General features: G+C 36.9%; 1 protein-coding gene across 1 annotated transcript in view; it reads left to right on the top strand.

The window, feature by feature from the left end:
- The first annotated feature begins 1,635 nt into the window (after positions 1–1,635).
- Positions 1,636–20,024, top strand: part of LOC133522344 (sodium-independent sulfate anion transporter-like) — a 56,345-nt gene continuing 37,956 nt past the window's right edge. The window contains exons 1-2 of the mRNA XM_061857665.1: positions 1,636–1,912; positions 16,187–16,365. Of these exons, the coding sequence (XP_061713649.1) occupies positions 16,192–16,365 (174 nt within the window). The 5' untranslated portion in view covers positions 1,636–1,912; positions 16,187–16,191. The remainder of the gene's footprint in view (positions 1,913–16,186; positions 16,366–20,024) is intronic.

Genomic DNA, 20,024 nt, shown 5'->3' with positions numbered 1-20,024 from the left:
TTTTATCTATTAGATGGCGCCCCTTTCTGATATTTTACAAATTTAACACATATCAGTGAAAGAATAAGGATCAAAGTCAAATGGCGTTCTAAAAGTGTTGATTATGTGTCGATAGATGGCAGTAAATTTACTGTGGCTACAAAGTTTCCTTTGACAATCCACCTCTATTTCAAATTCTCTTTAGTTAAAGGGTAGGTCTTAGCTTCATATTATATATCAGGCAGATGGTGATGTTCCTGTGTAATGTTTTGACGATAGTCACACGATAGTTAAGCGAATAAGGTAGGATAGGTTCGTTAGGTTGCTTCATACGCCCGAAGGGTAAACTAACCAGAAATAGGCACCCCGCGTAGCGGGGCTCCGTCGACTCAGGGAACGAGACAAAGATTTCCACGTTTCACGATATGCCTAGGGATTTCTCGATCTGCCTGACCTTCCGATCAGCCGCGAATAAAATTTATAATTGTCAAAAAAGATTCAAAGAATTTAATTGCATAGAACACAGTAATATAAAGGTCTTACAAGATAAAAGAAAATCCGTGCATTCAGTCTGCATGCAGGCGTGCAAATATTTAAAAAAGCGGCCAAGTGCGAGTCGGACTCGCGCATGAAGGGTTCCGTACCATTTAAGACGTATTAAAAAAAATCTACTTGCTAGATCATGTTCAACATTTTACCACTTTGGACACACATTTTACCACTTTGGAACTGTCTCTCGCGCAAACTATTCAGTTTAGAAAAAAATGATGTTAGGAACCTAAATATCATTTTTGAAGACCTATCCATAGATACCCCACACGTATGGGTTTGATGAAAAAAGATTTTTTGAGTTTCAGTTCTAAGTATGGGGAACCCCCAAAATTTATTGTTTTTTTTTTCTATTTTTGTATAAACATCATAATGCGGTTCATAGAATACATCTACTTACCAAGTTTGAACAGTATAGCTTTTATAGTTTCGGAAAAAAGTGGCTGTGACAGAATCGGACAGACAGACGGACATGACGAATCTATAAGGGTTCCGTTTTTTGCCATTTGGCTACGGAACCCTAAAACAGGCAATATATAATGTACATGTCAAATATCAATTCTTACGTGTTGCAGACTATAATCAATTGAACAGTTTTTAAGCCTTTTAAGTATCTACATTACGGATTTGTTTTATAATATAAAAAAACCGCAAAACTTCTTATTTTTTTTAGTAAAATAAGTATTTCGATTACTTGAATAGAGAATATTACGCAAAACTCTGCGTATGCCGCCTCTACCACAATCCATCACAATCTGAGGATCTACCGCGAACTGCAGAACAAGAAAATCGAAATTTCGTTATTTAACCTATTTGTCACTCTTGCATATTCCAGCAATAAAGAGGCAGATTTACATTTCGATTTTCTCGTTTCCCGGTAGGCCCTTTGTAAACAAACCGCCTTGATGCATCAATTCCATATTTTATTATCTGTGAAATTTGCCAAAAAACAGTTTAAGGCACAGTATGTAGGTTACTCTATGGTTTACGATAGGTGCTAGAGCTGCACTCTGGCGGCAGAATATTGCAGTAATACCCCCTATTTATGGACGAAGAGTTAAATAGTTCGCGTTTTCCCTAATGGGCGCGTTGTAAATGTTGTAACGATAAAAAAAAATGTCGTGATGGATTAATTGTCTGATTGCGAGATGATTGTCGCCGGCGTGGCAGTTTGCACGGCGCCGCGGTCAAACGCGCAGGTGAAAAAAATCCGCGCAAGCGCGAAGCTGGCGGAAAGCGCGGGAACCGCGAATTTGACAAGTGAAGTTTATTTATTTATAGTGTAAAAACATGGGAATTAATAAAATTTTATAAATAGATGTATGGTAGTTGTTTGTGAGTGATTTAAGTTTTGTTAACTTATAAGTAGTGTTTCAAAAGAGAGGTAAGTTTAGACTTTATGTTTTGTTTTAATGTTTATTTAGGCACAAACGGTACAATAATTCTTACAAATAGTAATATTAATTAATACATAAACTAATGAATATGTCTTATTCAAGCCTTTTCCACCTTCTCTGCCCATTTAAAAATTAGTTGAAAGATTTCAAGGCTGACTATGATATACCTATTTAATTTGGAAATTACCTTCTTCTTCAGTGGGTCCCTCAATGCTGAGGATCGTGACATCATGTCCTGTTGAAGACCAGATTCCTCCATAGGTTTATATTCCTCGTTAAACGCATGGCCTCGTGCAGTTTTAGTTGCATAGGTGCAGTGATTTGAGCACACCATCTAGTATGGGAAGGGCCCTGAGGTCTGGTGCCTTCAACTTTCTATTGTTTTTGAATATCCTGTTTAACGTAGGAACGCGTATTCTGATGGTAGAAACAAAGTTATGAATTGGAACTGGATTTGTTATGTTATGTTATGGGTATGATCTGTACCCCTATGAGACTTAACGCAAACGCGTACGTCACGTCGCACTATCGAATAAATTTAAACTAGGGGTACTGTTAGTTAAAACAAGGGACGTGTCTGGTCGAAGAAATGCCCGTACTTAAAAATATAAATTTAATACAAGCTTGCATAATTATCCTTTAAAGCATAATAGCCGTAAAGCTAATAGAAAACTAGTTTGAATTTGGAGTATATTACGCAAGAATACGTTTAACAATCAAATGATTTGCCAATGGCTGTTACGTCTGTTACGAGTGGTGGGGCAGAATGTGTAAGCGCTATAATCATGTCTTGTCGCGCGTGATAAATATAATGACCGTAATAGTCCTGCAGTACCTACAGATATACAGGGTATTTATTTATTCACCTGCAATAAATTACGGGGTGAGTACGAGTATATAGGCCATATTGAGCAAATTGTAGTATGGGACCAAACCCAAAATAGCGAAAAAAATTTAACTCTCCTATAGAAAATGTCAAGGTCAGTCAGCCAAAATGTATGAAACAGACAATTTTTTTCCGCGATTTCGGGGTGGGTCCCATAGTAGCAGTTGTTCATTATGACCTATACATATAATCACCCCGTAAATCATTGCAGGTGACTTAATAAAAATTCTGTACCATATCAAATTTGTTTATGTGACAGCATGACACGGACAGTCAGGCTAATTCAAACGCACACTGATATCAGAATGATATTTGAATCATATTATTAAGTTATCGTCCCTTTCGCTCGTACTTGTCCGTACATGTCATGGCGCGGGCGAGACGACGATAGCTAAATGACATGATTTAAATATCATATTAATTCGAATTGTTGTAAATTTTAAAGTAAAAATTTAAATATAAGTATTACGAGAATGCAATCTCGGATTTTAGTAAGTAGCGAAATGTTTTAGTTTTCCTGTTTAAATGTTTGACCGCCAAAGATGTGCACAGACGACTTACAATGTAAAATTATATCTTCGTGCATTCTGTTAAGGCTGACGATGGCGCGTTGTATATAAAGTTGTTCAAAGTTGACCTACTTAATTTGAATATTAATCGAGGAAAACGCGAAAAAAGGCTGACTCTTTGCACTGATATGCACTTTCCAATAATAAATGAGAAAAACAGGATCTTCGATAGCAGGAATCTCTAAGGAAACGCCAAAAAGTTCGTGGAATAGAGAGGTTCTTATAAGTTTTATTTTGTCTAAAGAGGTTTCGAGTTATAAAGGTAAAAATAATTAAAATAATGAAGAAAAAAAAATGTTAAACTAGGTCAAGTGAAGATTTTTGGAGGAAAATGTGAACCCCCCCCCCCCTTTTATCTCTGAAGTTTACTAACGAAAAATTGACAAATTTTTACAAAACATTAACATCGTCATAAATATGACAAGAAAAATATAATCAGAATTACACATCTGTCTTGAAAACTTTTATTTTTAAACATCTTCTGTCGAAATATTTATACCATTATACCAAAAAAACACACAGGTCGCGCAAATTAGTTAGCCAATTTACCGAAAGATGGCGCTGTTTACAATTATGCTTAGCATACTTCTGGTCAAAAGCCTTTCGTGTTTATTTGTCTATCGATCCAACTTTAACCTTATTAAGTTTTAGTTAGTCTGCCCTTGCAAATGTAAAAAGGTAGTCTAGTTTCCATGTAAATATTTTTTCATGGCATTTGCCTTTGATTATCATGCGTGTGAGATACCTAATGACATTTATTATATATATATTATAACCCGACTAGGTACATTGCACACAGAATCGTAAGCACGTTTTGGACGGGACGAAAAAAAATCGTATCTTGAGGACCATCGGTCATGATGAAATAAATAACACAAGTAGACTTTTAACGATATATTGTAAGAAAATACAAATTAAAATATGCAAGTAGATGATGACGCGGCAACATGTACGGCACAGAGAGAGAGAGCCAATAAAAGGTGCGTGTCAATGCGGCGACCATGACACATTGCTCCGACACTATTTGTAGGGGTTTGCGTTCATACTATTACTCTAACATCCTCCACTGGACGCAAACCCATTGCTTCGGTAAAGGCCTTGTGTTTTGGTTGATGCAAAGCCTTCGTTAATACGTCAGCCACCATATCTTGAGACTTCATGTACTTAACCACGATTTGTTTGGTGGCTATCTTCTCCCTCACAAAGTGATACCGGACATCTATGTGTTTGCTTCTAGCACGGAATGCCTCGGTACCTGAAATGCTAATTGCAGTTTGGTTATCACAAAATATAGTTATTGGTGATTGTGAAAGCTCTGGCCAGAAATCATCTTGTAATTGCTTCAACCAGAGTCCCTCTTGTACAGCTGCAGATAACGACATGTACTCTGCTTCAGCAGTTGATAGTGCAATAGTTGGTTGACGTTTCGAACACCAACTTATGGCAGCACCCTGAAAAATAAATGTGTATCCAGTACACGATCTTCGGTCTTCAGTGTTACCGGCCCAATCAGCGTCACAGTAACCAGTAATATTTTCATTATTACCATTGTAGGTTAATTTGTAATCGATTGTAGCCTTCAAATATCTTAGGACCCTTTTCAGCGTTGTCCAGTGTTGAGCAGTAGGCTGGCTATTGAATCTACTCAATGAATTGACAATGTATGCTATGTCAGGTCTTGTCCCTTGAGACAAATATAATAAGCACCCAACGGCCTCATGGTAAGGTATATCAGCCAGTATCTGTTCATTGCTTTCAGCTTTCTTTAACTGTATATTTGCTTCGCTTGGAGTCCATACTGGTTTACTATCCAACATTCCAAAACGACTTAAAATCTTCTCTATATAAATAGATTGGTCAAGTGATATTTCCTTATTCTTGCTTTCAGTAATCTTGAAACCAATACATTGGGTCGCTCTTCCCATATCCTTCATATAAAACTTTTCTTTCAATTTTTCTTTGATCATACTAGCAGTGATGTCATTGTTGAACAAGCATAGCAAGTCGTCCACATACACAGTTACAAAAAATATATCTTCTTTGTTTAATATTCTATAGTAGATACATGGGTCCACCTTTGATCTGACTAACCCAATCTCTAATAAAACACTGTTTAGTTTCTTGTTCCATTGTCTGCTTGCTTGCTTTAGCCCATAGATGGCTTTGTTTAAATAGCATACTTTATTTCCTTGTTCAAAATATGGCGGTGGAGACATATATATTTCTTCTTCAACGTCGCCCTGCAAAAACGCTGTAACAGCGTCCATTTGATGTATTTTTAGCTGATATTTTGCAGCTAACCCAATGAGATATCTAATAGAAGAATATCTTACAACTGGTGCATATATCTCATGGTAGTCAATTCCTTTTGTCTGTTTATAACCTTTAATAACAAGCCTGGCTTTATAACGTGTTATATCTCCATTTTCGTTCATTTTTGTTTTATACACCCATTTGCATGGTATAACTTTTTTACCAGCCGGTTTGTCCACTAGAGACCAGGTATTATTCTTTATTAACGATTGATATTCTTCATGCATCGCTTTTATCCACTCTGTCGCCTTATCATCTTTAAGCGCCTCTTCAAGGCTCTGAGGATCGCTGTTGAGCAAACTCGGTGTAGACTCAGCGTTCATGCATATATAAGAAGTTGGTTTTAAATCGGTACCCTGTTTGTCACTGCGTGGTCTGAGTTTTTTTTTGTACGACTGAGGAGTATGAAAGCTTTCATAATGATCAGGTAAGTATGTTTCATCTGTGGGATTTTCATCTACTATAGGACTAGAGCTTGATGATTTGGGCTCTATCGGAGTCCTCGGTGTAGTTGGAACGTCTACAAGACAATCACAAACAGTAGAACTTGAGCTTTCCAATGTAATCTCATCATCATCATCATCATCTTCTTCGGACATCACTTCAGGCTGTTCCGTTAAAGGTAAGTATATCTCATTTTTCTTTACATTATGCACTTCATTTTTAAAATTTTCTTTTTTAACTAGTTTTATTTTTGTTTCAGAGTTTTCAGGCGTGGCAGGAACTATATTTCGCTTCACACTTGATTCAAGAAACACGACATCTCTACTCATGATTACTTTCTTGGTTTTAGGATCCATAAACCGGTACCCTTTTGTACATTCTGAATAACCAACAAAAATAAACTCACTTGATTTTGCATCCAGTTTCTGTCGTTTTTCTTTTGGTACATGCACCATTGCCTTGCATCCAAATATTCTCATATGGCTCAAATCTGGTTTATTTCCGGTCCATACTTCTTCAGGCGTGATGTAGGCAAGTGCACGAGTTGGCGAGCGATTTACAATATACGCCGCAGTCGCCACTGCCTCAGCCCACAGGTCATTCTGTAAACCAGCATTTAAGATCATACATTTAGCACGTTCTATAAGTGTACGGTTCATACGTTCGCATAACCCATTCTGTTCAGGTGTGTATGGAGTGGTTGTCTGGTGCATTATGCCATTTTTCTTCAAATAAACATCAAAGTTTTTATTTACATATTCTTTCCCGTTGTCACTGCGCACCACCTTTATCTTTTTATTCAACTCATTTTCTACACGATTTTTAAATTCTACAAATTTATCAAATACCTCGGCTTTACTCTTGATAAAATACACAAAAACTTTCCTTGAATAATCATCAATAAAAGTTGTGAAATACCTGCAACCTCCAACTGATGCGGTTTGTAGCGGACCACATACATCACTATGGATTAGCTCTAGCAACTCTTTTGCCCGGGAGCCACTGCTTGGAAAAGGTTGTCTTGTTTGCTTTCCTTCTAAGCATGAAACACATACACAACTTTCAGACTGCTGTACTAATTGAACACCGGTAGCACAGTTTGGTATTTTATCAACATCATTGAAATTCAAGTGCCCCATTCTCTGATGCATTAAGTAGGTATCTGTTGCTGTGGTAGCTGTCATCGCCTTTACTTCCTTATTAATAACATTAAGCTTATAGGTATTGTTCATCTCAGTGCAGGTAGCTACTATTTGCCCGGTCTGGTTTTTTATGTCACAGCCTTTTTTATGAAAATCTATTTCACAGCCAGATTTTATTATCATGCCCACAGATAACAAATTAGTAGCTAATTCAGGTACAAATAATACTTCTCTCACCAGAATTGCATTACTTCCTCCATTTTTGTCCGGTACCTGTATTGTTAAATCACCACAACATTCTACATGTAACTCTTTGTTGTTAGCAATTGTTATGTTATTAATAGGCGGCGTTCTTACATTTTCTAACCATTCTCGGTGCAATGTTGAATGATGTGAACACCCAGTGTCTACATACCAGTTAATATCATTATTTGACTGCATGGCTGAAAATGCGGCAATGAAACCACAATTATCTTTATTATTTTTAGCATCTGATTTATTTTTCTTGTGCCAACAATTCTTGCTCAAATGACCGTGCCTGTTACATGAGAAGCAACGCGGACCCTTGGGTTTAGTCTGGGACGGAGACAGATTACTTTTGGCATATTTGTTTTTAAAGTTTGTGTAGAAAGCAGTAGCATCAGATCTTGTAACCTCTTGCAAGAGCTTTGTTTTTATCAAGTCTGCGCTAATTTTCACACCGGAACTCTCTATTCCCATTATCATAGGCTTGTAAACATCCGGCAAGCCTGCCAACATCAATGTCCCGAGCCACTCATCGTCTACTTGAAATGATATATTTCGCAACTTGTGTGCTGAAGACATTAATTTATTCACATAATCTTCTACGCTGCTACAATTTTCTAAGGTTGTATTTATTAAGTCTTTTAATAAACCAACTTTCCGTAGCAAACCCGAGTCTTGAAATGCTTGTGTTAAATTGTCCCATACCTCTTTCGCTGACTTTGCCTCTTGTATATGAACATATAACATGGGATCCACTAAGAGTATAAGCTTTGATTTTGCCTTTAAGTCTTTCTTAGCATCTGTATTTTCACCTTGAACACTGTCCCAAAGTTCCTCATGTTGAAGATAGGCTTTGACGGCGAAACTCCAACTTGTCCAGTTGTCACGGCCTGTGAGCTTTTCTATGGCCATCATATGACTGTTTGATGCCATCTTTTACGTTTAAACACTGAATATTTCTCGAAACTAACATTAACAGGTAGGGGGAAGCCCATAACCTGATGAAATAAATAACACAAGTAGACTTTTAACGATATATTGTAAGAAAATACAAATTAAAATATGCAAGTAGATGATGACGCGGCAACATGTACGGCACAGAGAGAGAGAGCCAATAAAAGGTGCGTGTCAATGCGGCGACCATGACACATTGCTCCGACACTATTTGTAGGGGTTTGCGTTCATACTATTACTCTAACAGGTCACCCCACACTGGCATCCCCCGAGCGTCGACGTCTAGTCAACTCTATGGCTGCTGCTCGAGCTCGACGCAACGTTGGTGCAACTGCGCAGCGACGCCATTTTCCATAGGGCTTGTGCACAAATCACGCGAGGTTTGATAGGGGGGAGGAGGGTCACGAAAAAATATAACAAAAGTACAAAAAGTAGCCGAAAAAACCTCGCGTGATTTGTGCACAAGCCCATAGCGCTGACTAGACGCCGACGCTCAAAAGACGCTAGTGTGGGATCTCTATCAGTGAGTTTTATTAGCTGCATCACTGCGCCGGAACTCCGCTACATCAGCTGATCAATGTCAACGATTGTCCACTAATTCCGCTCAATGCCGGCTATTGTAATCGCTCAAATTTTTATAGCTCATGCAATGCCATCGCATTTATTACGATATCCGGTAAACAATCAAATTTAACATAGGTCTTCAACAATATTTCTTTAATTAACTAACGATTAACACAAAATAATTGTATTTTTCCTAGTTTTTTTTTTAATTTCATTATGCTCATGGGCATATTTTTTATTTATGTCACTAATTTATCCGAACCAAGTAGATATAAATGAGTTTTATTAGTTTTAAAATATTGACGTCTATAATTGAATTTTTTTTTTATGTTCAAAATATTTAATTTGATTAATAATCATGGCTGAATGCCGGATAGATACAGATCCTTCTATGGCTAATCTGTCAAAAATGTCAATATGGCAGACGAATGTTTAAAATGTCACCGTATTTAAGATTTGTTTCGTTTAAAATCATAGAAATAGGAAGCGTTTGACATGTCTCTGCTTAAAATTTAGTTTTTTACTCACAATTGTTTTATATTTAAGAAATATTTAACTTATTTATCATTTGGACACATACGTTTACTATTTAATAGTACCATACAAATGTTAAATATTGTGGTAATCATGAAATAAAAGCATCTTTATTATTGCCATATCGGTTTATGGTGACAAAATGTTAAATGTACAATGTATGACATGACATAAACTTTTGGATAATGTCACAAATTTAATGATAATTTTCTGTTAAACACTCTGTTAATTATCCTAAACAAAAATGCGGATATGGCACAACATTTTTAAAAATATTTTTTTCAACACATTATTGTCAATTTTAGCTATATATTTTTTTAGAAATAATTAATAAACGATTTTTTCCTAAAATAGATATGGCTAAACGTATTCTGAGCCGACATTACTTATAGTGATAAAATAACGTTATGTTAAAACAAATTCCTTTGACTCCATTAGGTTGCATCGAACCCGGCCCGGACGATGGAAATAATACACAGCAAGAAAACTAAGCACCTTACTTTATTTGCACGTTTTGTAGTCGTTTAATAAACGTTTGAGCATTAAATAAAAACTTAAATTGAAATCGAGTTGTTTCAAGTTTTTATTCTATTTTTTGTTGTATCGCTTAAAACAGCGAGATGGAAAGACAAGGCCGTATAGTTTTGTTTGAAATAAAAAGGAAAATGAGAGGTTATTCTCGAGTTTTTGCAAGTGTTTTATCGAAGACAATATAAAAAACAATGTTTGTATTCGTTGGCAACATCAGCCTATAAGAATCAGTTTGCATCGCCATATAGGGGACTCCCTCTGGTCGCATAACAACTTTAGTCATATTTTTAATTGTCATAACACTTTACTTACTCATGAAAGGTAAACCCCCAATTGCACTAAAGCGCAAGCTCGTCGACATGTGCATCTTACCCATCCTCACCTATGGTGCCCAAACCTGGTCATTAACTGAGGCGCAAAAATCACGGCTCAAGGTTTGTCAAAGAGCAATGGAGCGGAGTATCCTGGGTATCCGAAGATCAGACAGGGTGAGGAACACAGAGCTTCGCTCCAAAACCCGTGTCGTCGATGTTGGGATGAAGACCGCCAGGCTTAAGTGGGACTGGGCTGGACATGTCTGCCGGATGAATGATGACAGATGGGCTAAAATAGCCACTAGCTGGCATCCCCGGTGTAGTCGTGGCAGAGGCAGACCGAGAAAGAGATGGCGGGACGACTTGGATGCGTTTCAGCGGGACTGGCGGGACCTTGCTCAGCACAGGGAGGATTGGAAAGCTAGAGGGGAGGCCTTTGCCCAGCAGTGGGACACACAAATAGGCTATTAAAAAAAAAAAAAAAAACACTTTATGCATAAAATTGTAATTCATAAAAATCTTCAGTCAGAATTATTCCTGAGCATAACTGGGTTTTTGTCATAAATGAGTTATGTTAAATTTTTATAGTCGTTAATTTAATTTACAAAAAAAATTAGGTTAGGTTTGTTAGGTATGCCCAAAAAATATATGACAAGTGGTAGGTATGTATGCCATCAAATATTATGTCTAAAAATATATGACATAATATAATATGACTTTTAATTTGTATGTGCAATGATGGTTATAACACTTATAACACAAGTTGTTATGCGTATCAAAGATATGATTTAAACTTTTATGCAACCCAATATGGACCCGCCTTAAAGAGAATGTTGACGTATCAACTAGTGAAATATTAAAAAAAAATACGAGTAGTTACATTGTAAGCGTAAAACGTTCATAGTTATTATAACAGCGTTTTTTCTTTAATTGCCATGAATAAAGATACCTGTAACAAAACAAAACTAAACATATGTGTGTAAAAAACAAAACGAAGTGTGAATAACACCTGCCTCGTATCATACAAAACACTGTGACGGCCCGGTTCGAATATTAAGTCTAGATAGATTTGGATCGGAATCGTCAGTGTCAAAAGTGACGTTTTTGTTTGGGAGGCGTTGATATACAGGAAAAATAAGAAGAACGGAACATACCTCACGGCCCATAGATACTAGTCAAAAGTGATGTTTCTTCAAACAAAAACGTCAATTTGGACACTGACAATACTGACATATCTGATTGATATCGTATCTAAACCTAATATTTGACGTATCTTAAAGTTCGAATCGGGCTGTGCGGTATTTGCCGTTATTTTTATCCTTATTTTCCTGCATAGCAAGGCCTCTTCAAGACACAAACACTAGTCGGACTAACTTATTTGCATATTAGGTACACTGTGTGATATTTTTCTACATCTACAGTTCATACACGAAAACCGCGGAATCACCGTAGAGCTCGTTCCCACTATGTCGGATGTCGTGGCGATTTTTAATCGTACGTTCCATTGGCAGAACATTTTATATGAAGCTGTTCACACTCGTCCGACAACGATTTTGTGTCGGATACGACATAAAATGCCGTGCGTTTTGCCAGCCCTCCCAGCCCGGAAAAAAATCGTGTCGTGTCTCGCTCGCGTACGAGTGCATATAGCGCTGTTCACATTTTGTCGGATGTCGGAACGATTTCGAACGCGCCGCCCGCGCGGCACCCCCTCACACACCCGCGCGTCGCTGCCGCGTCGTTGCGATCGCTCGCATTGCGCAAACATATTTTGGCGCGGAAGGAGAGTATTGTGTTTTTATGCTGCAAAATTGTAATAATGGCTGTACTTAATATAAATTCTGAAGATTTGATCGCACTTGTCCAGGAAAGAGGTATTATTTGGGACAAGACTATAGAAGAATATAAAAATAAGCATTTGAAGTTGGTGTACCCAATATCTCTTTTTAGGGTTCCGTAGCCAAATGGCAAAAAACGGAACCCTTATAGATTCGTCATGTCCGTCTGTCTGTCCGATTCTGTCACAGCCACTTTTTTCCGAAACTATAAGAGCTGTACTGTTCAAACTTGGTAAGTAGATGTATTCTATGAACCGCATTAGGATGTTTACACAAAAATAGAAAAAAAACAATAAATTTTGGGGGTTCCCCATACTTAGAACTGAAACTCAAAAAATCTTTTTTCATCAAACCCATACGTGTGGGGTATCTATGGATAGGTCTTCAAAAATGATATTGAGGTTTCTAATATCATTTTTTTCTAAACTGAATAGTTTGCGCGAGAGAACCTTCCAAAGTGAAAAAAAGTGTGTCCCCCCCCCTGTAACTTCTAAAATAACAGAATGAAAAATCTAAAAAAAATATATGATATACATTGCCATGTAAACTTCCACCGAAAATTGGTTTGAACGAGATCTAGTAAGTAGTTTTTTTTTAATACGTCATGAAATTAAAAAAAAAATTTTTTTTTCATCATACCCATACGTGTGGGGTATCTATGGATAGGTCTTCAAAAATGATATTAATGTTTCTAATATCATTTTTTTCTAAACTGAATAGTTTGCGCGAGAGAACCTTCCAAAGTGAAAAAAAGTGTGTCCCCCCCCCTGTAACTTCTAAAATAACAGAATGAAAAATCTAAAAAAAATATATGATATACATTACCATGCAAACTTCCACCGAAAATTGTTTTGAACGAGATCTAGTGAGTAGTTTTTTTTTTAATACGTCATAAAATTTTAAAAATTTTTTTTCATCAAACATATACGTGTAAGGTATCTATGGATAGGTCTTCAAAAATGATAGTTAGGTTCCTAATATCATTTTTTTCTAAACTGAATAGTTTGCGCGAGAGACACTTCCAAAGTGGTAAAATGTGTGTCCAAAGTGGTAAAATGTTGAACAAGATCTAGTAAGAAGATTTTTTTTTAATACGTCTTAAATTGTACGGAACCCTTCATGCGCGAGTCCGACTCGCACTTGGCCGCTTTTTTTTTTTAACTGCCTGTAATCGTTTCTTTCGCAAATAATACAAAACCACAAACATTTCGTCGACGTTCATCTTGTACTAAGCCTCGCTACCCACTCGAAAAATACACGACAGCTGCGATCGTGCACGACAGACGACTAGTGGGAACAGTACCGCCGACACCCGATTGAAATCCGGATCCGACATCCGACATAGTGAGAACAGCGGCAACGACACACGATTAAAAATCGCCACGACATCCGACATAGTGGGAACGAGCTCTAAGGAAGCGGCAGAATGCGCGTTACTATCTGGCGTGGGGACAAGAGGGTGTTCAATTTGCTTGCACGATATTCGTGTATTAAAATTAAAGTTAATGCACTCAATTATACATCAAGTAAGTTACCTACTTACGCTAAACTTCCTTTCCCTTGGAACAGGAATGTAAGGTAAACTGTTTAGCTAAACTTATAGTTGGGAGCTGAAGTGCTTTCTCGAATATGTAACAATGTTAAGTTGGGATCCGCTCGCATGGGCACAATATGTCTATCTAAAATGCTCATTCACGTATCTGGCTCACATCAATAATAAAATTATTCGTTTGAGCGCGGTGCATGGTGAGGTATGCGAGGGGTGTCAGACATGTGTCAGATCATTGAATGTTGTTATTATCATGTGTATTCAAAAAATACCTACGCATTTAAACTTTTTAGTTTTTCATTCCAAGTGTCACTATACAAAAATTACAACGTAAAGGTTACATTTGAATAACGACTGTAACAGCGTTGCTGTTGCAACGTTCCAGCATTGACGCGGGTGATGTCACGTTCAAATGCGATAACGACATCAACAATTTATCAAGGTAATTTGAGTGACATCGCCTGAATAAATAAATAAATATTATACGACAATTTCACACAGATCGACCATATGGCAATTCAACGGGGAAATGCAGCAAGCGTTCTGGGGACGATGCCCCAGGCAACTCTAATGTAATCCAATTTAATGTACCTAATCTTGACGTGTAATTAATAAATTCGATGTGTATGTTTTTTTTAAAAAAAACCATAATAAATATAATAAAATATGGGGGTGCCGTTTCTTCTATATAGCTAGGCTAGAGTTTGTTTTTTCCAGCGTTTATTTAGCGTTTCAGAAGTAACACTGCAAAAGCAACATTGCTGCCCGCAATCCGAATATAACATTAAATCTCAGCGATCCTTGACGCGCCTCATTATCACCGCTATTGTAATATGAGGATGATGTCAGCGGCGATTTGTACTAAGTAGACATAATAGTACATTTCCTAGTACAATCTAAACATCACAAAATCGCTGTGGTCTCGTAACTTTTTTTTTCGGCCGGTCTGGCCTAGTGGGTCACCCTGCCTATGAAGCCGATGGTCCTGGGTTCAAATCCTGGTAAGGGCATTTATTCGTGTGATGAGCACGGATATTTGTTCCTGAGTCATGGGTGTTTTCTATGTATTTAAGTATTTATAAATATTTATATAATTATATATATATGTTGTTAAGTGCCCTCAACACAAGCCTTATTGAGCTTACCGTGGGCTTACGTTACCGTTAGTCAGTGTGTGTAATAATGTCCTATAATATATTTAAAAAAAAACATAGTATGATAAGATTCTTATTCGGCCTGCGCTACGTCGCGGATTTTCAGTGGTACCTGTACATAGTAGTGGTACCTGGAGTACTCTTGGTATTTTAGTGTCAAAAGTGACGTTTCTTCAAACAAAAACGTTACTTTTAACTGACATCCAATTCATATCGTATATTTAGCAGATTTTTGACGTATCTTAAAGTTCGAAGCGGGCCGTTTGAATACAATAAAACGTTTATTTACATGAAAAAGGACAGCATAGTATTGCCATATGTCAGCTGATTGTAGCGACACCCAATTTGAAGTGCACTGACATTAAACCGATATTAATTGGAATGATATTGAAATAATAATAGTTACATAATATTATTTGACAAGTTACCTGTCAGTCGCGCAGGCTTTTCGCTCGCACTAATACTTGTGCGGATAAGACTGAGCGAAATAAACGCGCGAATGAGAGTATCATTCTAATATCGGTTTGATGTCAGCGCACGTTCGATTGGCCTGTGTGTCAGGGCAATCAGACGCAGGTTAATACAAATCAAATACTTACGAATTATTTTTGTACCTTTTTATTCAATCAAAACAAGTTTGCAATTACTGTATTTTTTGTATCCACTTAACATAGTGACACTTACTTTAGAGTTGGCATTCGGAAAAATAAACGTGTATTGCTATATTGACCAAACTTGATTCGCGGAACACTTCGGTGTCTGCCCACTTATCATATAGGTTTTTTGTAGTTCGTCAGAAATTGAAACAATTTGGTGGATATACAGAGTTCCCGATTTTGTGCAAAATAAGCGCAATTTAACTGTATGTCCTACAAAATATTCAGTTCAATTAATTTATTTTTGCCTGAACATATACAGTTATCATGGTTACATGGCAACTGTGTCGGCATCACTGCTGCGGCGTGAACGTTAAATTTGTCACTCATTTTATCTAGGCAATTGACAGTTACAGCTGCGGTATTAACTTTGCGATAGTAATATCGCAACGGTAGTGCAGCTGTAGTAGCCATCGGAATATCAACTTAATACTCTTATAGAGTGCTATTTACTATTAAGTAGTGCTGACTGGACAATCAATTTCAACCTCCATACACAATCACTGCAAATACACTCGTTATACTTTTAAAATATATTACTTTTAAAATGAATGACTATATTTTCAGGCAATATGAAGCTGCCAGACCCGAAGCGGATGCTCGGCGGCATTTTTCCAATACTCCAATGGTCGAAAAGTTACGACCTCGGGACGGGTGTTGGCGACCTGATAGCTGGGATCACTGTGGCTCTGACGCTCATACCTCAGTCTATAGCTTACGCGTCGCTCGCTGGATTAGAACCACAGGTGAATGATGTGCATGATAAAGTTTTATATTTTAGCTTTAAATTCAAAATAATAATATGTAATACAGACGCGGCCCGACTCCGCCCGTTCGGTGAGAAACGCACATAAATGAGCAACGGAAAACGACAAGGGACGCCACTTATGGCTGCCACTGTCGCGTAGTTGATAAGTAACGTGGCTAACAAATGTCTGATTTATACATTTCTTTTTTTTAAGGAAGGCACGTCCGATCTTCTTTTTAACGACTTGAATAGGCTCCTTTCCTCTCTGTCACGTGTTGTCACTTATCTAGGACAACGGAAATAGTTATTTGTTTTACAAGGGTGCAAAGTTGTTGTTTAACCGCCCGTGCTAATATTGATACCCGAGCAAGCGAAAGATACCAAAATTGAACCACGAGCGTAGTGTTCGAGAAGTAGAATCTTGAGAGTTGCGAGTCTTCCAAGGCACGAGGGTTAAACAAACTTTACCTACGAGTGAAACACAACATTTTTCATCACACCAACGCGAGGATAATACTAACTATCAAATACCAAAAAATTAAACCTAATCAAATCCAATCAAATTTACATGAACGTATTAAAAAATATTATTCAAAATTATCATTTAAAAGTCCTAACTAATGGAAACAACTCAAAATTTGCATTACTTGCAATGTATCAATGTAATAACTATGTTTGTGCTGGTCAAATCTTGCAAGTTAAATCCGGCTTCCGATGAAGCTGAAAATTATCATATATATGTAAACAGTACGGTGACATTGCAGTATTGAGCTGATCTGATGATGGAGACAGGAGGTGGCCATAGGAACTGTGATAAAACAATACAACCTAATTATGGAAAGAAAAGTAGTCGGTTTTTTTACAAATTTTTATTTCGTTTCACCTGTCTCGTTGTCTGTAATCAAATCTTGCAAGTTAAATTTGACTTCCCGGTTTCCGATGAAGCTGAAAATTTGCATACATGTTAGTCGGGTGACAATGCAATATTATGGTACCATCGAGCTTATCTGATGATGGTGACAGGAGGTAGCCATGAGAACTGTCTGATAATACAACGCAATCTAATTGTGTTTGGGGTTTTTAGAATTGGCTCGATGAGTATTAGTTGCCTGTGGAAAGAAAAGTACAGTTAGCGATAAAAGCTTGTACCAAAAATGAAATGTTTGCCCAAAAACTTATTCTTAATAAACATCTGATTTATGACAATGTTTCATGAACAGATATAAGCATTGTAAAGTCGTGTGAATCTTGAACGTGTATCATAAAATGTTTTAATTTATCAAACATTGCAATACGAGTGCGGGTGATATCATAATTTCAATGTTGTAATGAAGTTGTAAGTTTATTGGATGTCATAATATAACATTGTTTTCCTTAATAGCTTTACTATCCATAATTAAATTTTATTTTGAAATGAAATAAAATAACATTAATTTGGAAATTACATTAATAATTGTACTCGTAAATTAACATAAACATTTGAAAAGAAATTATATTTTGTACATAAATTTCATTTCATTGGTATGAGCTAGGATTTGAACAAATCCACTCAACCATTACCGATTTCACTAAGCCATGCTGTTTAAAATTTAAACTCACGTGTTAAAAATACATAAATTATACCTAGGTATGGCCGGGACCGATAAAAGATAAAGATAGTTTAATTTTCAAGTAGGCATATTACAACGCGCTTATGAACGACAAATAAAGCTGCGCCGGCTTTAACCCTACACTTCTGCCTCAAGAAGATAGAAATAGTGTGAATAAATCAAATTACCTACATACTCGTATACCTATGAAAAAGCGCTAGTGGCCTAGTGATAAGAGCATGCGACTTGCAATCCGGAGGTCGCGGGTTCAAATCCCGGCTCGTACCAATGAGTTTTTCGGAACTTATGTACGATCATTTGATATTTACCAGTCGCTTTACGGTGAAGGAAAACATCGTGAGGAAATCGGACTAATCCCAATAAGGCCTAGTTTACCCTCGGGTTGGAAGGTCAGATGGCAGTCGCTTTCATAAAAACTAGTGCCTACGCCAATTTTCTATATTATTATTATATTTTCTATACTATTATTTCTGTTATATAGAAAACATAAAGGACGAATTAGATATTCAACTTTAAAGCGGTAGAATTTTTGCAGGTGTCGGTGAAATATCAAATGTACTTTAAATCTCTTAAATGTCCCATGATTGGTGCCGTTAACATATTAATAATTTATTAGAAGCCGATTCTAATTCGAATACTTGTTAAGGTTTTGATTTTGTTGTGATAAGACCTTCACACACTTTGCATTTCGCACACCAATCAGCATGTGCGATCGTTATTGGTGCGCGCGACATACAATGCAAATCTCATCAAATTTATGTCAATAACAAATCAAGTTGAGATATTTAAAGTCCGAATATGCCTTCTATTTATACATCTCTTATTTAATTGGTAATAGGGTTGTTTCCAATTTTTTGAAACGCTTGTTATACGTTCTATATTAACTAAAAGTTGCCCTAAAATTCAACTTTTATACTAAAAACGGCTTTAAATATATTAAATTTACAAAATATATTTTGACAGATGCTTTCGCGCCCAAAACGCTCTTTGAAAATTGTGTGACGTCACAGTTTACGGTTTGACACATAACTGTCAACTGACATTTGTCATTTGTTGTTTATCGCCTTACTGTCAACAGTGTCAATCCGAGAGTTGTGACGTCATCACAATCTTCGATGACGTTTCGAGTTTGGTCACGTGACGTGTACCAAAAGATATTTTAAATTCAATATTTACAAAACTATGGTCATTACAGGTCCCCTAAAAGTAGTTTAACATGTTTTTATAATCGAAAAGAATTTATTCGGATACAATTCTGCCCTAAGATTTGTAGATGGAAACAACCCTATTGAAGCATACATAATTAATGGCTCTTTGTGAGCTAATCTTTGCGTCCTCGTCGCAAGTGAAAATCTCTTTCTTAACAACCGAGTTTCACAAGTTTACCTATTCTAGTCACGAAGCGACACAAGTGACTAAATTAGACAATCGTAACTCATATGCTTCTTAAATTTATAAAGCTTTACCTACTGGATTTTGTTATAACGTATTAGTAGTTAATAGGCATTGCAAAGGAAATTATTAAATTAGAATGACAAAATCGGTAATAATGGCATACATATATATACATGAGTTTTATATTAATGAAAATGGCAGCATGGTATTCTAGCTGTGGCAACATTTATTCAACTGTCACTTGCTAGTTACTCTGAAGAAAGAAAGGGATAGAGATTTCCCTCGAGCTGTCTCGCTCGGTACGTTTTTTGCAGGCGAGAGCGCAGTCTACTATTCCAAGTCTGTGGCGCTTCTCGCTAGAGTTGGTAGAAAATCGAGTTTATAGTCTGAATTTGAAGAACTTGCCTCGTTTTACGAGACTCCACTAAAAAAACTTCCAAGTGTTTATGAGTGCTGAGTCAAATTCTTTATTGAGTCTTTCTTTAAGCGCCACTAAGTAAGCCTCCGAGGTCTGAAAGTCACCTTAGCCATAAATTTTTCATGAACACGAGAATGAATTTTTAGCGTTCCGTACCCAAGGATAAAACGCGACCCTATTACTAAGACTCCGATGTCCGTCCGTCTATCTGTTTGTTTGTCTGTTTGTCGTCTG

Source organism: Cydia pomonella, chromosome 10 (genome assembly GCF_033807575.1).
Source record: "Cydia pomonella isolate Wapato2018A chromosome 10, ilCydPomo1, whole genome shotgun sequence".
NCBI lineage: Eukaryota > Metazoa > Arthropoda > Insecta > Lepidoptera > Tortricidae > Cydia > Cydia pomonella.
The sequence above is the reverse complement of the archived record's forward strand: the minus strand, read 5'-3'. Positions and strand labels throughout refer to the sequence as shown.